Raw genomic sequence first — 21,971 nt, forward strand, 5'->3', positions numbered from 1 at the left:
TTCAGGAGAGTTAATAGGGTTTTAGGTTTCACCAGGTATGACAAATGCAAGAACTAAACTTTCATTTGAAGGCAATCAAATTGCCTGGTTCCTAGTTATTAGAAGCTGGCTGGATACCAATACTCATTTAATTAAAAAAAACAAACTCAAAAATAAGATTCCCTCTACTTTTCACTGTCTCAGTCTACCACTCTCTTCTGTCCCACCTGTTCTTCTCAGATCCTAAAGCCCTAATTCATTCCAAAGTTCATGAGACTTCAGCAACCCCCTAATTAATGCCCCCATCTGATTTACTTCTAAGCTTTCACAGAACTCTGTTTACAGATGTCACAGACTAGGTAACGACACAACATACTTAAGTTGGGCCTTTTAAAAATTAGTCAAGTTTGGAAAAAGTATTTAGGAAAACAAGCTAAGAAAAATGAATAATTAGTTTTAAATTTCAATATCAACAAATTTAACTTGGCAATTTTACTAAAGCAAGTGACTGAATTTCAAGAAATCCAACTTAATATAAAACAAACACTTAGCTAGAGTACAAAAGACTCCCAGTCATATACATACTGGAGGTAATAAATTATAAACATAGCACGTAGAATAATATAATTACTTACTTGTCTTTTGGCTTCTCTCAATTTCCTTTTGAGGGCTGTTAAAATTCTTTGCACCTCCCATAACCTTTCTTCCTTGGATAAATCTTTTATTCCTGCCTGTAAATCTCGATGTAGACAGTTCAAAAGAAACTCCTAAAAAAATATCACAAGCAACATCGTTTGTAACTGCTTACCACTGAAATAAATGCCACGCCTTTTCCAACTTTAAAATATCACATGCAAGTAGATTTGCAATTTCATGTATAATTGTCTTTTTTGTTGTAATATGTTATGGAAATGCTTGTTTTACTCCATAATATTTTTTAAAAATTATTTTTAATTTATGTACGGGGCAGCTAGGTGGTGCAGTGAATAGAGCACCAGCCCTGGAGTCAGGAGGACCTAAGTTCAAATGCGGCCTCAGACACTTAAGACAAAACTAGCTGTGTGACCTTGGGCAAGTCACTTAACCCCAACTGCCCTACCTTCCCCCCATGAAAAAGGGGAAAAAAATTACGTGCCACTTCTAAATAATGTAATCAGCTTAATTATCTGCCCTAATGGGCAAGGCAATACTACACTGAAAATGTTGACTGAGAATTACTTTCTATTTGTTTTGCTTAGGATTTGTTACTATTTTGCTTCCATTCCCTGAGCACTGTCCAACTGATGGGGCAAATAACCCCGAGAGCATTATGGGTGGGTAGGAGACGCAAGCCTATGATTTCAAAATCTGCTGCAGGTAAACAAAATCTATTGCCCTAATAACAAAACAATAAAACAGCAGTTATCCCATTGAAAATATTTCAGGGAATATCGCAAGGATTCTCCCTCCTTAAAAAGTTTATTATAAGGTAATCCTCTAATAATGAAATCACAAAGGTTAAAAGGGCTTGTAGGGACTATCATGTTGTCCAGGGATTTTTAACCTTTTTTGTTATGGAAGTCTGGTGAAGACAATGGGCCTTCTAAAAGTAATGTTTTTAACTCTATATAGGATTATGAAAGAAACCAACTATATTGAAAAATAGTTGTCAAAACATTTTTGCCAAGTTCAGAGACCCCATGTTAAGAACCTCTGATGTAATTCATTCCTTTGCCTTTTGGATGAATATCTCAACTACTTTTAATCCTTACTGTTCAGAACATTAAAACACTTTTTATTACTAACCTAAATTCCTATACATTAGTTAAGTACATCTTTTCTTAATCTGTTCTCAAAAGAAACAGAAAAGTTAAATAACTGACTTACCTATATCTGAAGACCTTTAAGATAACCCTTAAACTAACTTCTTCCCATTTAAAATTGTTAATCTTTGTGAGTTTAAAAAAAAAAATTTCATACCTCCACTCATTTTCTTTTCTTTTTTTTTTTAATAAGCAATTGGGGTTAAGTAACTTGCTCAAGGTTACACAGCCAGTTATTTCTAGGTGTGGTGCTAAGTGTCTGAGCCCGGATTTGATCCCCAGGTCATCCTGACATTGGGACCAGTGCTCTTACTCGCTGTGCTACCTGGGCACCCCAACTCATTTTCATAATTATCAAACTATGGCAAACAAGCTGGGACTAGGGTTCAAGTCTTCTGAATGATAACTATTTGAAAAAAATTAAAGTAAAATAAGATATCATTTTCAACTCTAGACTCTGCTTTTTGTTCACTATTTCCTGGCTGTTGTTTTTTCTGAGAAGTCATTTCCAAAACTGTTACCTCAGGGGCAGCTAGGCAGCACAGTGGATAGAAAGCACTGGCCCTGGAGTGAGGAAGACCTGAGTTCAAATCCAGCTCAGACATTTACTAGCTGTGTGACCCTGGCAAGTTACTTAATCCTGATTGCTGGGGGGGGTGCCTGTTACCTCAAATATGTGTCATCTTTCACAGATCCTCAATAGTTCACAATGCCAAACTGTCAATCTCTGAATCAAACTGTGCTAGTAACAGTTATTCTTCATGTGTCATCTATAATTGTAAACTTAAGTTTCATCATCTACATTATTAGAGAAACTTCTAAATGGCACAACCTCAGAGGTGAGAGAATAGCAAAAGGCAAAGTATTTGCCTAAACCACAACATGCAAGGATGCACAATGTTGACAAATTTTTAATGTTAAAGTGAAAAAATTCCATTTTCCATGACACAGATATTTATTTGTGCTAAGGTGAGTTCTCTATGTCATAAAAACTCTACAAAACCCCTTATGTGTTACTGTCTGCCGATTTTCAAATGCCAAGGGACTATTTATACCGTTGTGCTGTTATAATTTAATTTTTTTTGTAACTATACTAAGTTTACAAATACAAATCATTCTTGAACTGAATAATGAGGAAACCAGATGAACTAATTCCAAGTGTCAGCTTTTAAAGTTGTCCTTGAAGAAACAGATCCCATCAGTCAAAAGAACATCCACAATACAGCACTAGACACATGCCAGAAATACAATTCAGTGAAGACATGGAACATTCTTGTGCCCAGTGCTGGATACAGCAACAAATTAGAAACTCTTTCTGATCTCCTACATGGCAGTGAGCACTTAAATAATCACATCGAAGGCTTGATCTAGGAGGCCAAATGTTACTTAATTCACTGGACTAAAAGAAATTTTATGTATGTAATATATACAGGTGCAAACCTGTCTCCTGATTTCTTCCTTGATGCTTTCCTGTGTTTCTGGCAGTGTTGGCATAGTGGCCATGTTAGACCATCGAAGGGGTTTAGTCACTTGTTTTAGGATTACACTCCCAAAGAGCTCTTGCACATGTGTAAAAAACACATACAGGACACGGTTACTTATCTATAAAGAGAAAAAAATTTCCAAACAGTTTTTATAATTGCAACTTTCCTTAGCATTGCTTGAATAGACAATCTTAGAGCTCTCAGAGATCTAGTTCAACCCACACCTGAATGAAAATCCCCTTTACAGGGCAATTTATTTTTTCATTATTTAAGGGCTAAAAAACTTCATTTGAATGTCAGTGGACAGTCATTAATTACCTATAACAAAAAATAAGTCATCTTTACCTACAAAACTGCAAATAATGTTAAGGTCAAAGCATGACTAAACCAATTCCTAGCAAGGTCCTTTGACATCCTTCTTACACAACAAAATAGCCCTGGGAACAATATTTTAAGGGATTTTTATTTATGTAATTAGGTAATGTTTGATGAGATAAATTAAAAACTTTAAAAGATGTATCATGGTCTCCTCCTTCTTAATAATAGCTCACTGTCATTGTGATGTAATTTATAGTTTCATACCAAAGTTTCTGCAATATTCAAATCACATAATTATACTGAAGGCTAAGTATGTCCAACTAGCCGATTGCCCAGAGATTGTGTTGTGAACCTAGTAAAACACTTATATATGTAACACAATACTCATTTTACTCTTACTGCTTCTTATGCAGGCACACTAACAGAAGGCTAGGTCTAAGCTCCCCTGACATTTCATTTCATGTGATCAAAACAAATTTTGTTTGGAAAAGACCAAGTACCTGAACGGTAGGGCTGAGCACTATAGAAATATTCTGTATGTTCATTTTTGTTTCCAATTCCTTTGATATAACATGGTCCATGTGCACAATCAGCCAGGAAATCAGAAGATAGTTACACTCTGGCAACTCTTTCAACAAGCGCTGGAATTCCTGCACTTTCTCACCCTCTGTGTTCCTTCCACAAGCCTCTTCAAATCTGGGCAAAAGCTCTTTGGTAAGCAAGTTTTCAGGAAGGTCTCGCAAATACTGCTTCAGCAAACTGGCTACAGTATTAGGTTCGTATTCTTCCAAGTTTGGAGATTCTTCTCGGTCATAGGCTGCTTTTAGCTCATCAACCTTTGATTTTATTCCTTAAAATATAGGGATTTTAAAAAGAGAACACCAAAAAAAGTAATCAAACACACTCAAGTAGACGAAATAAACCGATTTGTGAGCTTTCTTCTTTACTACACAACTCTTCCCATTCCTGCCAGGTTAAACCAACTCCAACCAACCAGACCGCAATAAACTATCTGCTACTAAATTGTTTACTTGCATAAAGGATCACCAACTTGGTGACTTACCTTCAAACAAAATATTAAATCTTGCCTTACATGCTTATATTCAGTCAGAAGCTGACAATTATAAGCCTTACCATTTAGTTATACATACTAGTGTCTTTACTGATACCTAAAAAATCCAAGCCAAGGTATGGTAATATTTATGGGGCCAACAACTCAGGATCTTTCTTAATGGAAGGGACCTTCATTCATAAAGTAAGATTTAAAACCCAAACCAGTCAATAGGTAATAATTCTAGTAAAAATAAAAGAAACAACTGATAAAAATAAAAGACACAGGTATCACTCCAGGCTCTAAAATTCATTCCCCTAATGAAATATACCTACACCACTGTTAAGAGCGAGGATCATTAGCGAAAATGTTTATAATCCAATGTTTTCCCCATTCACTTAAAAAAAGATCAAAAGTTTACCAAAAAACCCACCAAATAAATAGAAGTAACAGAATGTGGCATGTGTAAATGTATAGAGATGCATTTCTGAAAAGTTTTAGAAAGTCAAATAATTAAAATTTGAAAAAAAGATAACATTTCAAAAACCAGCCTTATGGAATGCATCTTTTTGTGATTTAAAGGAAAATATTTAAAGACATTTTAGGTAAGGTTTTTAACAAATTTTTTTTTTTTAAGCAATTGGGGTTAAGTAACTTGCTCAAGGTTACACAGCCAGGTGTTTCTGGGTAGGTGCTAAGTGTCTGAGCCCGGGATTCGATCTCCAGGTGTTCTCAACAACTGGAGCCGGTGCTCTTACTCACTGTGCTACCTGGCCGCCCCTAACAGATATTTCTTACAAGAGGTTACACCTGTCTAGGAAAAAATAAAAATGGAGGAAGATATATTTTTGGTTTAGAGATGTTAGGAATCTTTAACTTTCAAGATGCTATATATAACATAATATTTGTATTTGGTTCATCTTATTCAAGGGAAAATATTCTGTAATTCTGTAAGCACTCTGACATAAAATAATTTTTTCGTTTTATAAAGCTAATTGTAACACCTAACCATCACATAAGATTTGGCGAGACATTCCTGCTTTAAATTTTATCAAAATTTAGAGGTAAAAAGTATGAAAAATGAATGAAAAAATGTATAACTATAAAAGTGCAAACGCAAAGTTGAAAAACTATTGCATTCCTAGAATTACTGGCATTTGCTTAATATTTGGTAAAAACCTAAATAATTGGCTTCATCACACTTCTGTTTACAGCAATGATAAAATAAATGCAATAATATCAACGCAACAAAACGAACCCTAATTTGAGACTTTCTATTGGGGGAAATAAATTTGTAACTAAACATTCCTTCTTACCTACTTCTAATCAGATGCCTGTCTTGAATTTCTAGTTTTGGAGCAGTGCTTATAAAGTATGCATGTAGATACATTAGTTTATCCACACTGTAACAGAATCTTTGCCCTATCTAATTTCTGCCCATAACATTGTGCACTGTATGGATAGTCATTTAATAAAAGTTTGATTTTTTTTAAGAGCTTGAATTTTTTTCCCCAAAATGTTTTCCTGTTAAAAAAATTTACATTGGAAATAAAGCATTCCATAGAGAAACATAATATGGATAGATGTTAATGTGCTATCTATACAGAAGTTCGATTCAACTGTACAAAATGAAATTTTATGAGTTTTAAATCAGAACTGCAACTGAATCTACAAAAACCAAACATACCACAGCACACAGAAAGCAATGTCTTTACTTATTAATTATGCTGGAAGTTTCCAAAAAGGAAAACAAACCGTATGTTTATCATATGAGCTATGTTAAACATGACACGCCTCTACTCCATAACAGGCCACAAAGCTATTTCAATTGATAAAAGAATCAGCTTAGCCTTCAATTTACAGGGGAACAGCTAACCTTAACGATTTTACACACATACACAAGAATGAAGATTGCTACCACTGAGAATACCCAGAGAGCTCTATCATCAAAAATAGGCCACTGACAAAAGAATGTACTTTACAAAAGCTCTGTAGTACTCAGACTCACAGTGGAGAAGCTGTTTAGTCTGTACAGAGACTGTTACATGCCAGTCAAGGCCACACAAATCAACCAGCTTGCTACACAGTTGTCTAATGATTTGTACATTTTTAGAAAAGCAAATTCTTACTTTCACAAAGGCCAAACTTTCAAACTTCTTTGAATACTATTTTGACATTGTTATCAAAGAGTTTACTTCAAAGATTTCAAATCCAAATTCAAAATCTCAATTTTATTTTCTGGAAAATGAAGAAACAATTTTCCTATCTCTAGTAATCAAATATTTTTATAACAGAAGTGCCAAAACTCTCACACGAGTTTGGAAGATGAAAAAAAATTCAGGAATATGTTATTTTCTGGTTTTCCCTGGCCTTTCCCATCTCCTCAAATCATTATTTTAGTAACTGAACTGTCAAACCAATGTGTGAAATGAACATTGCCTTTTTTAGCATACATGTGAAAACTGAAGTTTATCATACACTATTAAGAATTTAAATATGAACATTTAAAGAAGACAAGTTGACTTGTTATAGAGGGCACAGATTCTATTATATCAATCAGTCATGCCCCCATACATGATTCACACTGAGCTATAATAGCATATTCTTTAAGAGCAACACATTTTGGATGATAGGAGGCCCTCCATAACGGATACAATAAATTTCTGTTAGACAAATGGAAACCACATCTGTACATGTAAGTACTACACATGGCTGAAAGTATTATTCAATGTTTTGGCCTAAAAATTTTAAGACCAAAATGTTATGCCCCTTACCTGGGGGAAATACAGCTCCTCCTGTTCGATGGTGATGACAAGATATGTCTTTTAACTCAGGGGCTTCTAGAAAACATAGCTTTTCTCCTTTCTCCCACTAGGTGGTTTTGCCGCCAAGCTGCTGTCCCTGCTCTCCTATCACTGCTACGTCCAAGTGCCTCACTGCTGGGGGAGGGGGATGAGGGTGAGATGCAAGAAGGAAAGAGGGTATATGGAAGGGTCCAGATTAGGAGACACTGCCCACAAATTCTACTTTTTGTCTCATTTTCTATGCCACTGGGCCACAGCAGAATATATAACTGGCACAATACAAACCTATCTATAAATAACTCAAATGTGAATTATACTAACGGAAAGAACTATGGTACAAGAAATATAGTGCCCAAATACCAAATAAAATTTTTCCAATTTGGAAAATCAAGAAAATGAACTTCAGAATAGAGCAAAAGCCACAAATCTTCTAAATTTAATCCTGTTTCTTCCTTTGACGAAGATTTTTTTTTTACCACAGCTAGTTAGTTTTAGGGACACAATACCTGAAACTCTGTAGATGCCTTCACATTTCATGCCACACTTCTCTACATAATCTACACATTCACGGAAAACTGCTGGCAAGCGGATGCCATCATACATCATGGTCCTCTCCGCTGCTTCGGCCACAGGTATCCCAAAAATGGGTCTGAGACTTGGAACATCGATCTGAGGCGTTTCTGGCTCCTGAGGTGGCTTTTTCTTTTTCTTCTTTTCTTTCCACTGTTTAACAACATCAGCTGCTGTCAAGTCCTTTGACTTCTTCTCTTTATGTTTTTCTTCCTTGTGCTTTTCTTCTTTGGGTTTCTCTTTTACTTTAAAATCCTTTTCCTTCTTTTTAGAAAAGCTGGGCTTCTTAAAGACGTGTATTCCCTTGGACCTCTTCATTTTGGAAGGACTTTCTGCCTCATCTCCTGAGCTGTCCTCCTGAAAGGCAGCATAGCCTTCAGCTGTCAGAGAAAGTAGGGGACATTTCATTACATCTTTTATGTCTAAAATTTTCAGCCCATTTGAGAAACAGTAAATATTCTTGCTATAAAAAAAGACGACAGAATATAGTTTGCCACTGAGATTAGACACTGCCTTTTTCCACAGTGTCAATACAATCCCTTTTCAAACCTATCAGTACTAAAAATTGGTTTCTGCTTTCATGAAAACAAAATGTTTTGCACTGACATGTTCTAGCCACAAGAGGGCAACATGCAGCTAGACAATTAAGGCTGACTATTCCTTTAGAGGAAAACACACATGTTCTTTAAAAGTTCTCTGTAAATTTCACTTTTTAAACTGTCACTTTTACATATTGTTACTGTACTGAGCTTTTCTGTAAAGCAAAGGGTCCTTCCATGTCATTTCTTCTAATATCATTTTGAACCAATTATATGCAACACTCCTAAAAAGTATTTTAAAAAGAAAATATACGGGCAGAGAAAAGCAAGGGAAAATAATTGAACGAACTAGGAAGCAAAAAAGGTATGGACCTATTTTATTGGAATCTATTATTTTTCCTAAACTGAATTTATCTCTGGCACACCAACAGGAAAATTAAAAAGAACCTAATGGAGAAATGTATAAAAAGAAACATGACAAGTTAGGTTCCCAAAATGCTACAGGAATTTTTTTTAAATCCAAAACATCTAAATCTATATTAAAAATCAAATACTGCTGACTTTATGCAAAGCATATTTAAAGACAATAAATGTATTTGATTCCTATTTAACAAAAGATGGAATAGTTTTCACCTTATTTACACTTTGACTATTAGCCAAATAAAAAAAAGGTTTGAGATTTCCAACTTCTACCACCATTTATGATATTTTTGACCAAACCTGCATGAGTACTGATATAACACTCAAATAACAGAAAAAAAGAAACAATAAAATCTCCAAATTCAACTTCTGAGGGCTCTTCAAGTCTGATTAACATTACATGTGTAGAGTTAGAGACCCTTGTTAGTCAGTAACTGTGTAATTCAAGTTTTCTGACTAAGTTCAATATGCCCTTATGCCTCTATCCCACAACATTTCATTCAGGTGGAGTGGGAGCATGTGGGGGTTTGAATGGTGTTACATCAAAAACTGGAAAGATAAGATTTTTAAAGGGTAACTAACTGCCAACTCTCCGGATGACTTCTGAAGTGTCCAAAATTGAGATGCAAGATAATCCTCAACTTTCTCCTTTTTCTCTATTTGCTCCCAAGTGTCAAAGCCTGTTTTCTGCCAGCTTATGCAACCTCCATCCTAAAATTTTCACAACCACAGAAACAAATAGAAGCTTCCTGAAGACTACAGAGTTAATGGTGTTAATTTTCATTGGCCCTGAACAATTTAAAACCCTCCACTGGGGCTCCTTTTTGAAAACAGAAGACTCACACCCTAAAACTTAAAGAGGCTTTTCCCAGCTCTCTCTAGCCTCTTATTACTATTATTAATACTATTTATTACAGTTTATTTAATATACAGTTGCTATTATTAACATTAATTTTATTGCTGTTATTAATTACTATTATTAATAACTACAAACTAGGAAGTTTTTACTATTGAGTATCAGAGGGGTATCCATCAAATCTAGGATAGCATTATCAGGAGGGATGCTCAGATTTTAGATATATGCAGACAGACAGACTTCAGTCAGAGAGGGAGGAGGGGACAAGTTCAGCTTATATCTGTACCAATAGGTGATGTTTGTTTGGTAAGCCAAGACTTGTATAGGCTGGCTTCACTTAACCACACCAATCTGTATCTCTCAGAATGGTTTTTTGACTACTGCTACAGTCTATTTCTCATTCTTCTCAATAGTTTCCTATGGTTGAGGAGTGGGGAAGGGAAGGCAGGCAGAGAGGAAAAAGTTTGGAACTCAGAATCTTATAAAAGTGGAGGTTGAAAACTTTCTTTACATGAAATTGGGAAAAAAAAATACTATTACTATCAAAAAGATAGTTTCCTAAATTGAGGGGATGCCATCAATTGAGGAATGACCGAACAAGTTGTGGAACATGAGTGTAATGGAATACTATTGTTCTCTAAGGAATGATGGACATCCTCCTGCCGCTGCTGCCTCTCCCTCCATTTCCTTGCAGCGGAACATCCTGGTGCCTCTTTTGTGCAGCAGCGGTCGAGGAGACCCGAGGACTTGCCATGGCAGACAAGAAGCCAAAGGAAGGAGTCAAGACTGAAAACGACCACATTCATTTGAAGGTGGCAGGGCAAGATAGTTGGGTGGTGCGATTTAAGATTGGGAGGCACACACCACTTAGAATAAACTAATGAAACTCTATCGTGAACCACAGGGTTTGTCCATGAGGCAGAGTAGATTGCGATGTGATGGGCAATCAATCAACAAAACAGACACACCCGCACAGCTGGAAATGGGGGGTGAAGACACAACTGATGTATTCCAGCAGCAGACAGGAGGCGCTTACTCAAAGAGAATCTACAACTCTGCTCCAGAGCTGGGCTCCCAGGGAAAACAAGACATGCACAATGACCACTGCAGTGTAGTGTTCTCTCTTCCCCACTCCTTTATTGTACATAAAGTAACTGGTGTATTTGCACAGATAACGCATATTTGTTTTTCACTAAATGGCCAATGGTAGGTTTTGATCAACATCAAATGGAGATGGGGAGGGGAAAAACAAACTGGCTCTGTGAAAATATCCCTTTTCTCCATTAGTGGCATGCTCATTCAACTTTTATCGTTATATTTCAGTAAGTTATTTTGCTCTCACTGTTTAACAACAACAAAAAAAAACCCTTGCATTCCTTGTTTGATTGGATAATTTCAATGCTTTTCTTTTATCATTGTAAAACCAAGGACGATTTTTTAACTTTTTTGTACATAGCTGTTACATGTAGGGCAATCTCTGTCTCTCAGTAGGGATAAATTACTATAAAGAAATTGATCCTAAGGGGTGGCTAGGTGGCACAATGAAGACAGCACCGGCCCTAGAGTCAGGAGGACCTGAGTTCAAATCCAGCCTCAGACACTTAACACAAAAACTTGCCATGTGACTTTGGGTAAGTCACTTAACCCCAACTGCCCTGTAAAAAGAAAAAAAAAAGGACACAAGAAATTGATCCTAGATAGTTTTCCCTTCGAGTCAAACATCGTGCTGCTTAAATAAACTTTTTGTTTAAAATAAAAAATAATAATGAAAAAATGACGAATGGCAGATTTCAGAAAAACCTAGAAAGATTTATATGAACTGATGCTGAGTGAAATGAGCAGAACCAAGAGAACATTGTAGACAGTAACAGCCCCAGTGTGTGAGGACTGATTTTGATAGACTTAGCCCTTCTCAGCAATACAAGGACCTAAAACAATTCCAAAGGACTCGATGGTAAATGCCATCCACATCTGGAGAAAGAACTATGGAGTCGGAATGCAGAGCGAAGCAGACTCTTTTCTGTTATGTTTTGTTTTCTTTCTCATGGTCTCTCCCATTTGTTCTAAGTCTTCTCTGCAACATGGCTAATGTGAAAATGTGTTTAATAAGAATGTATGTATGGAGCCATATTGGATTGCATACCTTCTTGGGGAGGGAGGGAGGATGGAGGGGGAGAAAATTTAAAACTTATAGAAGTGAATGTTGAAAACTAAAAATTAATAAATTTTTTAAAAGTTTCCTATGGGCCAGAGTTGGGCCTGAAGTTCTTAGTGGGTGGAAGGGAAAGGTAGTATGATATTAGTGGGAAAAAGTATGAGACTGGGAAAGACTTGAGTTCTAGTTCTGTCAAGAACTCCCATGAACTCATGTGAGCAGCCTCTCTGGGATTCTATGTTCTCAACTGTAGAACAAGGAGTCTGGACCAGAAAGTCACTAAGGTCCATTCCAGCTCTAGCATTCTACAGTTCTATTTAAATACAGAGAGACAGAGACACACAAACTTTGGGACAGCACTACATCAAAGAATAATTGGCAAAGTATATGGTTACTTCTCTATTTTCACAGCTAATTATTTAAGGCAGACAGTTTACCTTGATCAGAGTTTTTAAACACATGAAACTACCTGTCAGCATGACATATAAGATCTGTAATACTCAAATAAACCTGTGAAAATTTAAGGGCAGCCAGTAATGCAGTGGTTAGAGCACCAGACCTGGTGTCAGAAAAACCTGAGTTCAAATCCTGCCTAGACACTTACTAGCTAGTGACCCTGGGCAAGTCACTCATTCTGTTTGCTTCAGTTTCCTTATCTGTAAAATGGAGATAATAACAACACCTGCCTCCCAAGATTGTTGTAAGAATCAAATGAGATAATAATTGTAAAAAAGAACTTAGCACAGTGTCTCACACACAGAAAGCACTACAAAAAAAGCTCCTCTTTGAAGGGATACCTAAAAAATAAAATTAAGGGGTGAGAGAGGAATATATTGAGAGGAGAAAAGGAGAGATAGAATAGGGTAAATTATCTCACATAAAAGTGGCAAGAGAAAGCTGTCACAATGGAGGGGAAGAGCAGGGACGTGAAAGAAAATAAGTCAACCTTACTCCACACTGGATTTGGCTTAAGGGGGGAATAACATGCTCACTCAGTTGGGTATCTTACCCTACAGGAAAGTAGGGGAAAGGGAATAAGAGAAGGGGATGATAAGAAGGGAGGGTAGATTAGGGGAGGGGTAATCAAATGCAAACACTTGAAAAGGGACAGGGTCAAAGGAGAAAATAGAATAAATGAGGACAGGATAGGATGGAGGGAAATAGAGTTAAAGTCTTTCACAACATGACTACTATGGAAATGTTTTGCATAACTACACATATATAACCTATACTGAATTTCTTGTCTTCCCAGTGGGGTGAGTGAGGAGGAAAGGAGAGAGAAAATCTGAAACTCAAAGTTTTAAAAACAAATGTTAAAAAATTTTGTTTTTGGGGCAGCCAGGTAGCACAGCGAGTAAGAGCACCGGTTCCAGTGTTGGGATGACCTGGATCAAATCCGGGCTCAGATACTCAGCACCACACCCAGAAATAACTGGCCGTGTAACCTTGAGCAAGTTACTTATCCCCGATTGCTTAAAAAAAAAAAAAATGTTTTTATATGCAATTGGGAAATAAGATATACAGGCAATGGGGTATAGAAATCCATCTTGCCCTACAAGAAAGTAAGGGGAAGGAGGTAAAGGGGGAATGGAGGGGAAATAAGAGAGGGTAGACTGGGGTAAACAGGTATTCAGTATGCTTGCCATCTTGGGGTAGGGGAGAAAATTTGTAACTCAAAATCTTGTGGAAATGAATGCTGAAAACTAAAAATAATTTTTTTTTTAAAAAAAGCTCTTTGAACTTTAATTTCCTACTCTGAACTATATGGATCTTCTCATTTGTCCTAGTTTCTTTCACATGGTTATTATTTACATGGTTATTCCCACATGGCATATGGGAAAATGTTCTGTAAACTGTAAAGCAATATTACAAATTGTTGCATTATTATAATGGCTTAAATTTTGTATAGTACTTTATGGTTTACCTCTATTAATTTAATTCTCAGAAAAATCCTATGAGCCTAGCAGCTAGGTCAGAGAAGTTATTATTCACAAAGCTACAGCTACCAATAAGGAAACTGAGGCTTCACAGTGGATCAAATGACCTGACTGATCAATGTCATGGAACCAACCAGGTCACAGGGCTAAGATTTAAACCTTGTCTTCTGACTCCAAAGCAATGTTCTTTCTTCCAACCAGAGACCTCTGTACATACTTGGCCTGTGTGCAAATGATTATTTTTCTACTTCAATAAATATTAAGTACTTACAAAATATAAGGCCATATGCTAGATTCTGAGCATAAAAAAGACCCAGTCCCTACTGACAATGAATTCATGCTCAATAGAACAGATAAAGAGATTTATAAAAATGACTACAGCACAAAGTGCCATGTAAGGAATACAAAGGAAAGGTCAGGACGGACTGACCAATCAAAAGACAGGAATCACTTCGTGATGAAGGAGAGGCAGAACTGCTAGGGAGCATTGTCCAATCACAGAAGAGAACTTCATCCAGCAGGAATATAGGAAAGTAACCGATACAGACATAAAGTCTGAAAAGTGCTACATGAAGGAAGAGCAAACAATAGCAAATTAAACAATAGTGCAACTTGGTTACAACACAAAGTACATAAAGGGTAACGGGGTAACAAAGCTGGAATATTAGATTAAAACACAAATGAAGAAAGCCTTGAATGCTAGAATCAAAGCAGTTTATATTTTATTTGGCAAGCAGTTAGGAACCTTTAAAGGTTTTCAAATATGGAAGTGATATGGTCAGACCCAAGTTAGAAAGATTCCTCAGGAACAGTGTTAAGCATGGATTAGAGAAAACATAAAATGAAGACAGAAAGAAAAGTTAGGAGATTATATAAATGAAATTTGTAAAAAATTATACCATTTACTCCAGACTTACGTCACTACCACCCCGCCCCCCACCAACTCAAAACATCTTCAATGGCCCTCTGTTTCCTTTAATATAAAATTCAAGATCCTCAATCTGGAGTTAAAGCCTTCTAGCTTCAATCTACCTTGCCAGTTTTATTTCATTATTACTGACTGTCTGTCTGTCTGTCTCTCTCTCTCTGTCTGTCTCTCTTCCAGTCAGACTGGCCTCCAAGCTCCTGTTTTCAGACACATCTTCCCAACTTCAGCCTCCACTGCCTTTGCATAAAAGTTGTCTCCTATGTACAAAAAGTGCTCCCTCCTCACTTCTGCCTCTTAGAATCCCTAATTTCCTTCAAAGCACAGCTCAGGCATCACAGCCCACACTTAATTTTTCTGGATCTAAGTTACCAGTATTTTCTTCCTGGAAAACTGCTTTGCACGACTCTCTTGTGTGCAGACTGTCTGATCCTAGAACTCAGACTCCTCCAGGTCAAGCCGCTTCACTTTGATCTTTGTATATAATGGACACTTACTGCGCAGATTAGACAGTTATTAAAAATATCTGAATTTATAATAGCAAATACCTCCCAGATTTCTTGTTTGGATCATATGAGATATATAAAGCACTTTGAAAAACATTAAAAAAAATGTTTGTGACTTTTCTGTTCACTTCACATCTTAAAGTCCTCTATTTCCCACCTATAATCCTGTAAAGTAGGTAGAACAAATATTATCATCCATATTTTGGAGATTAGGAAACTAACTTTCTAAGGTTAAGTGGAAATAAGCCAAGATGGTAGGGTGGCAGGAAGCTTTACACCAAGACCACCCAAAACAAGACAATTCCTCCAAACAGACCAGACCCTAATGAGGAAATCTAGCATAGGGCAAGACAGGGAGCCAGGGAGGTCTGTGCACATTGGGGAGGAGGGCCGAGGGCTCACCAGGGGCCAAGCATCCTCCGGTAGCCAGGATCCATTCTGTGGAACCAGGAGGGAACAGGCAGGAACAGGTAGGTCTCAGTTTGGGATCATAGGTCCAAGGAAGACCAAAGGGGGGTCTGTATCTAAACTCTGCTCTCCTCCTCCCTCCCACCTCAGAGAGGAACAGTTTAGCAGTTAGTAACTTTTCAACTGTAAATACTAAAATATCTTTATGGAAATATTATGATTTTCATTTTGACTATATAGTAACATTTTTCAGATACAAAAAGATGGAAGCTTTTTTTTGTAGGATAAGGCACACGCTCTAGTATAGAGCAACTTTCAAAAGATAGTAACAAATTGGAAAAAAAATTAAGTGTCAGAAAATCACATGCAAATCATAAAGCGAAATGCCACTTACTCCTTTTTTCCTTTTTCTTAAATTTTCCTTTTTTCTTTCCATGTTCCTTTTCATCCTCAGACACTATATCTGGAGGCTCATGCAGGCTGTCATGGGGAGGGGACGGCTCACCAGTCCTGTATAATCCAGGGAATTTGGTAGGGCTGATCTCTTCAGAGCTGGGAGTCCGAGTAAGACCACTGCCATGCTCCACCCTACGGTGCTCACTGGGGCTGCTGGTAGGAGGCAGGAAGCACTCAGTCATTTTGACTCCTTGACAAATAAGTGAAATTCTTCTCTGTTACCTATCCATTACACCTGCAAAAGGAAAAGGTAGTTCATATCCAATCCAAATAAAAAAAACTCAAGAGTACAATTTACTCACTTCCTTAAAATGAGAGGTCTCCCCCTTTTTTTTTGCACTATTTCTTTACTATGAAGTGTATGTTTTTCATTTCTCTAGGAATTATTAAGTAGTGGAATCTAAGCAGTCTACCAAGAATCCAAATATAATGTTCTCAAAATTGTAGTCCTCAAAGAAGTGTTCTTGAAAGTAAACTCCTTGGGGGCGGAACCAAGATGGCCGAGTGAAAGTAAGATCTCACTTGAACTCCTCCATGAACTCCTTCAGTAACCTCTAAAAAGGGAAACTGAACGGATTTTAGAGTGGCAGAATCCACTGGGAGACAGAGCGTGGCAGAGTTTCAGTCCAGAATGGTGCGTATGTGGGACTGGGCAGGGGAAGCACAGAATGGTGGCTGCACCAGCATAGACCTGAGACCTGACCAGAGCAAGCCTGGGCAAGCTGATTCACCCACCGCAGGGGCAAGTCCCAGACCTTTCACCACAGGACGGGATCTTTCGGAGGTGGGTAAGAGGAAGCACAGGCGGCAGCAGCAGCTAATTCTGGTTCTACCAACCCACCACCTGAATGTTTAAAAATCAAATACCTGAGCTCCCCATAGCCAAGATGGCGGAGCAAACCCTCACTATTCCACTCTCTCCCTAATGCCCTGAAAATCCAGAGAATAATGCCACAAGGTAAAATCCTGAAATAGCCCAACCCTAGGCAGGCTTCAGAGTCACAGAGGAAGGGCCTGGGTGTGGCTGTGCCGAGGCTAAGTTGAAGGGTGAGAGATGTCCCAACAAGACCCATTTCAGCTGACGAGCAGGAGATCCTGAACCCCAGGGGGGGTGAAGCCAGAAAGCGCTAACAACCAGAACCCCAGGTGTGCCTTCACACAACCAGGGGAACCAGCAGACACAGGTACTGCTGGCCACCTGCAGCTGAGCCTGCCGGAGTTTCAGCCTAGGGGCTGAGAGGTGGAATCATGAAGCAGCCAGACCACCCCTCCCCTACACCTTACACTGTGCACTTCAGAGTAACCTTGAGGCAACTCAGAAAGCCCTGGCCTTGGCCTCAGTCTAGACACCCAGAGGACACAACATACAAAGCCAATAACCAGACCCCTCACTCCAGCTCTCTATACCCCAGAAGCAGAAATCCACTTTAAAGGCCAGGAAATAGGCAATCACAATGAGAAAGAAGCAATTTCCAAGAACAAAAACAATAGAATCCTTTTACAGTGAGCCAGAAGAGCCAAATTCACAAGAGAGCAGCATTGACTCTATACCAAACTCTGAAACTTCAACATGGAATATGAACTGGTCTCAAGCCCAGAAAGCATTCTTGGAAAAGCTCAAAAAGAATTCTAAAAGCCAAATTAGAGAGGTAGAAGATTAAAATTACCCTTGCCAAAATGGAAAAAAAAAATTTACTGAAGAAAACAGTTCCTTAAAAAGTAAAACTTGTGAAATTGAAAAAGAGGTGAAAAATCTAACTGGAGAGGAGCAGCTAGGTGGCGCAGTGAGTAAAAGTGCCAGCCCTGGGAGGACCCAGGATCGGTTCTGGCCTCAGATATTTAACACCCACACAAAAAAAAAAATGGCTGTGTAACCTTGGGCAAGTTACTTAACCCCAATTGCTTAAAAAAAAAAATCTAACTGGAGAAAAGAACTCCCTAAAAACAAAATCTGAACATATGGAAAAAGAACTTCAAAAATTAATTGAGGAAAATAATTCGCTAAAAATTAGAATCAGTCAATTTGAACCTAATAACTCAATGAGGTATCGAGAATCAGTCAAACAAAACCTAAAGAATGAAAAATTAGAAGAAAATGTAAAATATCTCATTGGAAAAACAAGTGAATGGGGTGGCTAGGTGGTGCAGTGAATAGAGCAACAGCCCTGGAAGTCAGGACCAGAGTTCAAATCCGGCCTCAGACACTTAACACTTACTAGCCATGTGACCCTTGGGCAACTCACTTAACCCCAATCATAGCCAAATTCCAGAACTATCAGATCAAGGAGAAAATACTGAAGGCAGCAAGCAAGAAACAAATCAAAAAACATGAAACTACAGTTAGGATAGCATGGGACCTAGCAGCTTCTACATTAAAAGACTGGAGGGATTGGAATATACTTCATAAGGCAAAAGAACCTAGACTACAACCAACCACCAACTAACTATCCAACAAAACTGAGCATAATCTTCCAGGCAACAAGATGATCGTTCAATGAAAGTAAATTCCTTGAAAGAAATATCACATTTCAGAAAAACCTAGAAAGATTTACATGAACTGATGCTGAGTGAAGTGAGCAGAATCAGGAAAACATGGTACAAAGTAACAGCTATATTGTGCAATGACCGACTTTGATAGACTTAGCTCTTCTCAGCACTGTAATGATCTAAGATAAGTCCGAAAGACTCATGATGGAAAATGCTGTCCACATCCAGAGAAAGAATTACAGAATCTGAATGGAGATAGAAGTATACTATTTTTTTCTTTTTTGTTTTTATTTTTTGTTCTATCTTGTAGTTTTTCCCTTTTGTTCTGATTCTTTTATCACAACCTGACTAATGTGGAACTACCGTGTTTCCCCGATAATAAGACACTGTCTTATTAAATTTTTTGGACAGAAAAACACCAGAGGGCTTATTTTTAGGGGAGGGCTTATTTTAATGAACATTGACAGCAATTTTAATAAACAGGTAAATGTGAACAAAAAAATGTACCTTTATTCAATAAGCAAATCACTGGGGAAGAACAGGATGACACGCTCACTGCTGCAGTCACTGCTCACTTGGATGCAGCTCGGAGCGCGGTGTGCGTTTCACCCAGGGGGAGGGGGGACGGTGCATACAGAGGGTACCGTAATGTAGCGTGTGGCGCAGGGGATCACCTTCACTACAGTAGCAATCTCAATAGGGCTTATTTTCGGGGGAGGGCTTATTTTCGAGGAATCTTACACAGTAAGGGGAGGGCTTATTTTCGGGATAGGTCTTATTATCAGGGAAACACGGTATGTTTAAGATGTACGTGTATAGCCTACATCAGATTGCATGCTGTCTTGGGAAGGGGGAGAGGAGGGAGGGGAGAAACTTAGAACTCAACATCTCATAAAAGTGAATGTTGAAAACTAATAATAAATAAATATTTTTTAAAAGCTAAAAAAAAAAAAAAGACTTCTGCTTTTCCTATAAAACCCTTTGCCTTTGTCCATATTATAGAGCTGCCTTTTGTGGAAAAGGACCTAGCATTTCCTCACCAAACTAGGAAGAGTAAAGCAAGCATGATCTAATAATAGGTGTGACTTTTTCTGTCCTTGTCTCTCTGGTGACTGTAATCCAAATATATGCTCAAAATAAAAAAATAGAACACTAAATTGTTTTAAATTTTAAAAAGGGGGGAAGAGGGGGCTAGGTGGCACAGTGAATAGAGCACCAGCCCTGGAGTCAGGAGGACCTGAGTTCAAATCCAGTCTGACATTTAACACTTACTAGCTGTGTGACCTTGGGCAAGTCACTTAACCCCAATTGCCCTCCAAAAAGAAAAAAAAGGGAAAAAAATATCACAATCACTATTCGGGAATATTCTTGGCTACATTCTTCAAAGTTCCTTTTTTTTTTAAAGTTGGGGGACCAACTATCATACCATATTTGAACAACAAACTAGGAAGACATCATATTAATGCTTATTGTTACAGTGAATAACTTACAATTAAGTTAATATGTCAAGTAATGATATACACAATCACTTTTGGAACTTCATTAGCCATTGTACTTCTGCTACACAGCAATTACCCAAAAACGGTAAGCAGCTCATGTAATGGATTAATTGCTACTAATATTAAATCAAACCAATTTTTCCTTCCATGTCAAAGTTTGCTCCTAACCTTGTATAATATTCTTGCACATTAATAAAACTTTGAAAACTGTTAAATGCTATATAGAAATAAATAGATGGTCTCATTTGATCCTAACAATAAATCTGTGAGAGTTAGCCAGGGCAGTAAGAAAACTGCATCTCTAAGAGGACAAGTGACATATCTATAACCACAAGCTTTTAAGCAGTACAGCCAGGGGCAAAACCAGGGACTTGCCACATTACCCAATATTTCTTCCCCTACATCTCCTGGATCAATTTAAATTTACATCCAATTCATCATTTATTAACAAGCACCTATTTTATACAGGTGCTACACTTTGCTAAATGCTAAGGATACAGACTAAAATGAAAGAGACTATGCTTATAGTTTATAATCTAATGGAAGAGAATAAAACATTTAAACAGAAAGTGTTTTATCTGTGTTTAGACTTGATCTGATAGACAATCAAGTCATTATCAATTTCTAAATAAAATGGCATAATGAAAAGGGGCAGAGGGTTCAGAAAGATTTAAGTGGCATTATGCAATACAGAATGGTAAGGAAAGAATGAAACTAGAAAAGAACAGCTAAAGGCTTATTTGTAGTAATTAAAGGTTAGAATTGAACAGTGAAGAAACAGATGTGCTCGCTTGCTGGTCTATACTGGTCCGCAGGGGGTACCTCTAAGCTTTAAAAATCTTTCCTAGCTGGCATTTAACTAGATATGACAGAATAACGGCCTTAAAATTTAAAAGTAAAAAGTCAGCAACCAAAAATAATAATACTGTACAGACTATCTAAAACAGTTAATGTTCCATCTCCTACCTCCACACCTTTGAATAGGCTTCTCCCTCTTCCCTCCACTGCTGCCCCTCTGATTCACAGAATCCTAAGCTTCTTTCACAGAAGAGCTCAGGTACCCAGCTCCTATTAGAAGGCCTGTCCTGATATCCTCAGTTGTTAGTAGCTCCCCTGGCACTCCAATTACTTTCTATTCTGTCTCTGTCTCTCTGTGTGTGCATGTGCACATGTGTGTGCGTGTGTAGTTTAAATTTCTGGGGGGAGGAGGTGGGAACGAGGGAAGAGAGCAAGCATTTATTAAATACTTTTTTTTTCTTTTTTTGGATGTGGTTAATGCAGGAACTTGTTTTGCTTGACTGAACAAATCTGTTAATGGGTTTTGTTCTTCTTGCCAGCTCTCTCGTTTTATAGATGGGGAAACTGTGGTCCAGGCAAGTTAAGTGCATTGCCCAAGGTCACACAGGCAGGGTCAGGCAAGAAGTTCAACCATTGTCCTTAAACTCCAGAACCAATGCTCTTTTTTGTTACTCCACACCATTTCCTATTGATTTAACAGTTTACAAACCACTCAAATAAGTACTCTCAATTTTCAGGGGAGGGGGGAAGTGGCAGTCAAGAAATAAACTGAGTGCTTTTCTAAAGTTATAAGAAAGAATGAGTGCTTTCAGCACCAAAATGAGACAAGGCATACCAATAGCTAATAGTAGCAGTTAATTAAAGTACCCCAAGACAGCAGATCAAAAAGTCAAAACCACAAATGAAACTGCCATTTCTACAAGGAAATGAGCTTCACTGCTACTGAAATAACCTTTTCTGTCTACATCCTGAGTTTT

General features: G+C 37.7%; 1 protein-coding gene across 10 annotated transcripts in view; it reads right to left on the reverse strand.

The window, feature by feature from the left end:
• RALBP1 (ralA binding protein 1) overlaps positions 1 to 21,971 on the reverse strand; it is a 67,143-nt gene that overhangs the window by 10,677 nt on the left and 34,495 nt on the right. For all 10 annotated transcript variants that reach the window (XM_069099641.1, XM_069099649.1, XM_069099646.1 and 7 more), the window contains 5 exons: positions 16,149 to 16,445; positions 7,945 to 8,388; positions 4,084 to 4,433; positions 3,222 to 3,383; positions 615 to 746 (listed from right to left, as the gene is read on the reverse strand). In XM_069099641.1, coding sequence (XP_068955742.1) covers positions 615 to 746; positions 3,222 to 3,383; positions 4,084 to 4,433; positions 7,945 to 8,388; positions 16,149 to 16,392 — 1,332 coding nt within the window. In that variant the 5' untranslated portion in view covers positions 16,393 to 16,445. The remainder of the gene's footprint in view (positions 1 to 614; positions 747 to 3,221; positions 3,384 to 4,083; positions 4,434 to 7,944; positions 8,389 to 16,148; positions 16,446 to 21,971) is intronic.

Source organism: Petaurus breviceps, unplaced genomic scaffold (assembly GCF_028583685.1).
Source record: "Petaurus breviceps papuanus isolate PSGF00001 unplaced genomic scaffold, PetGlider_PUasm1.0 38, whole genome shotgun sequence".
NCBI classification, from domain to species: Eukaryota; Metazoa; Chordata; class Mammalia; order Diprotodontia; family Petauridae; genus Petaurus; species Petaurus breviceps.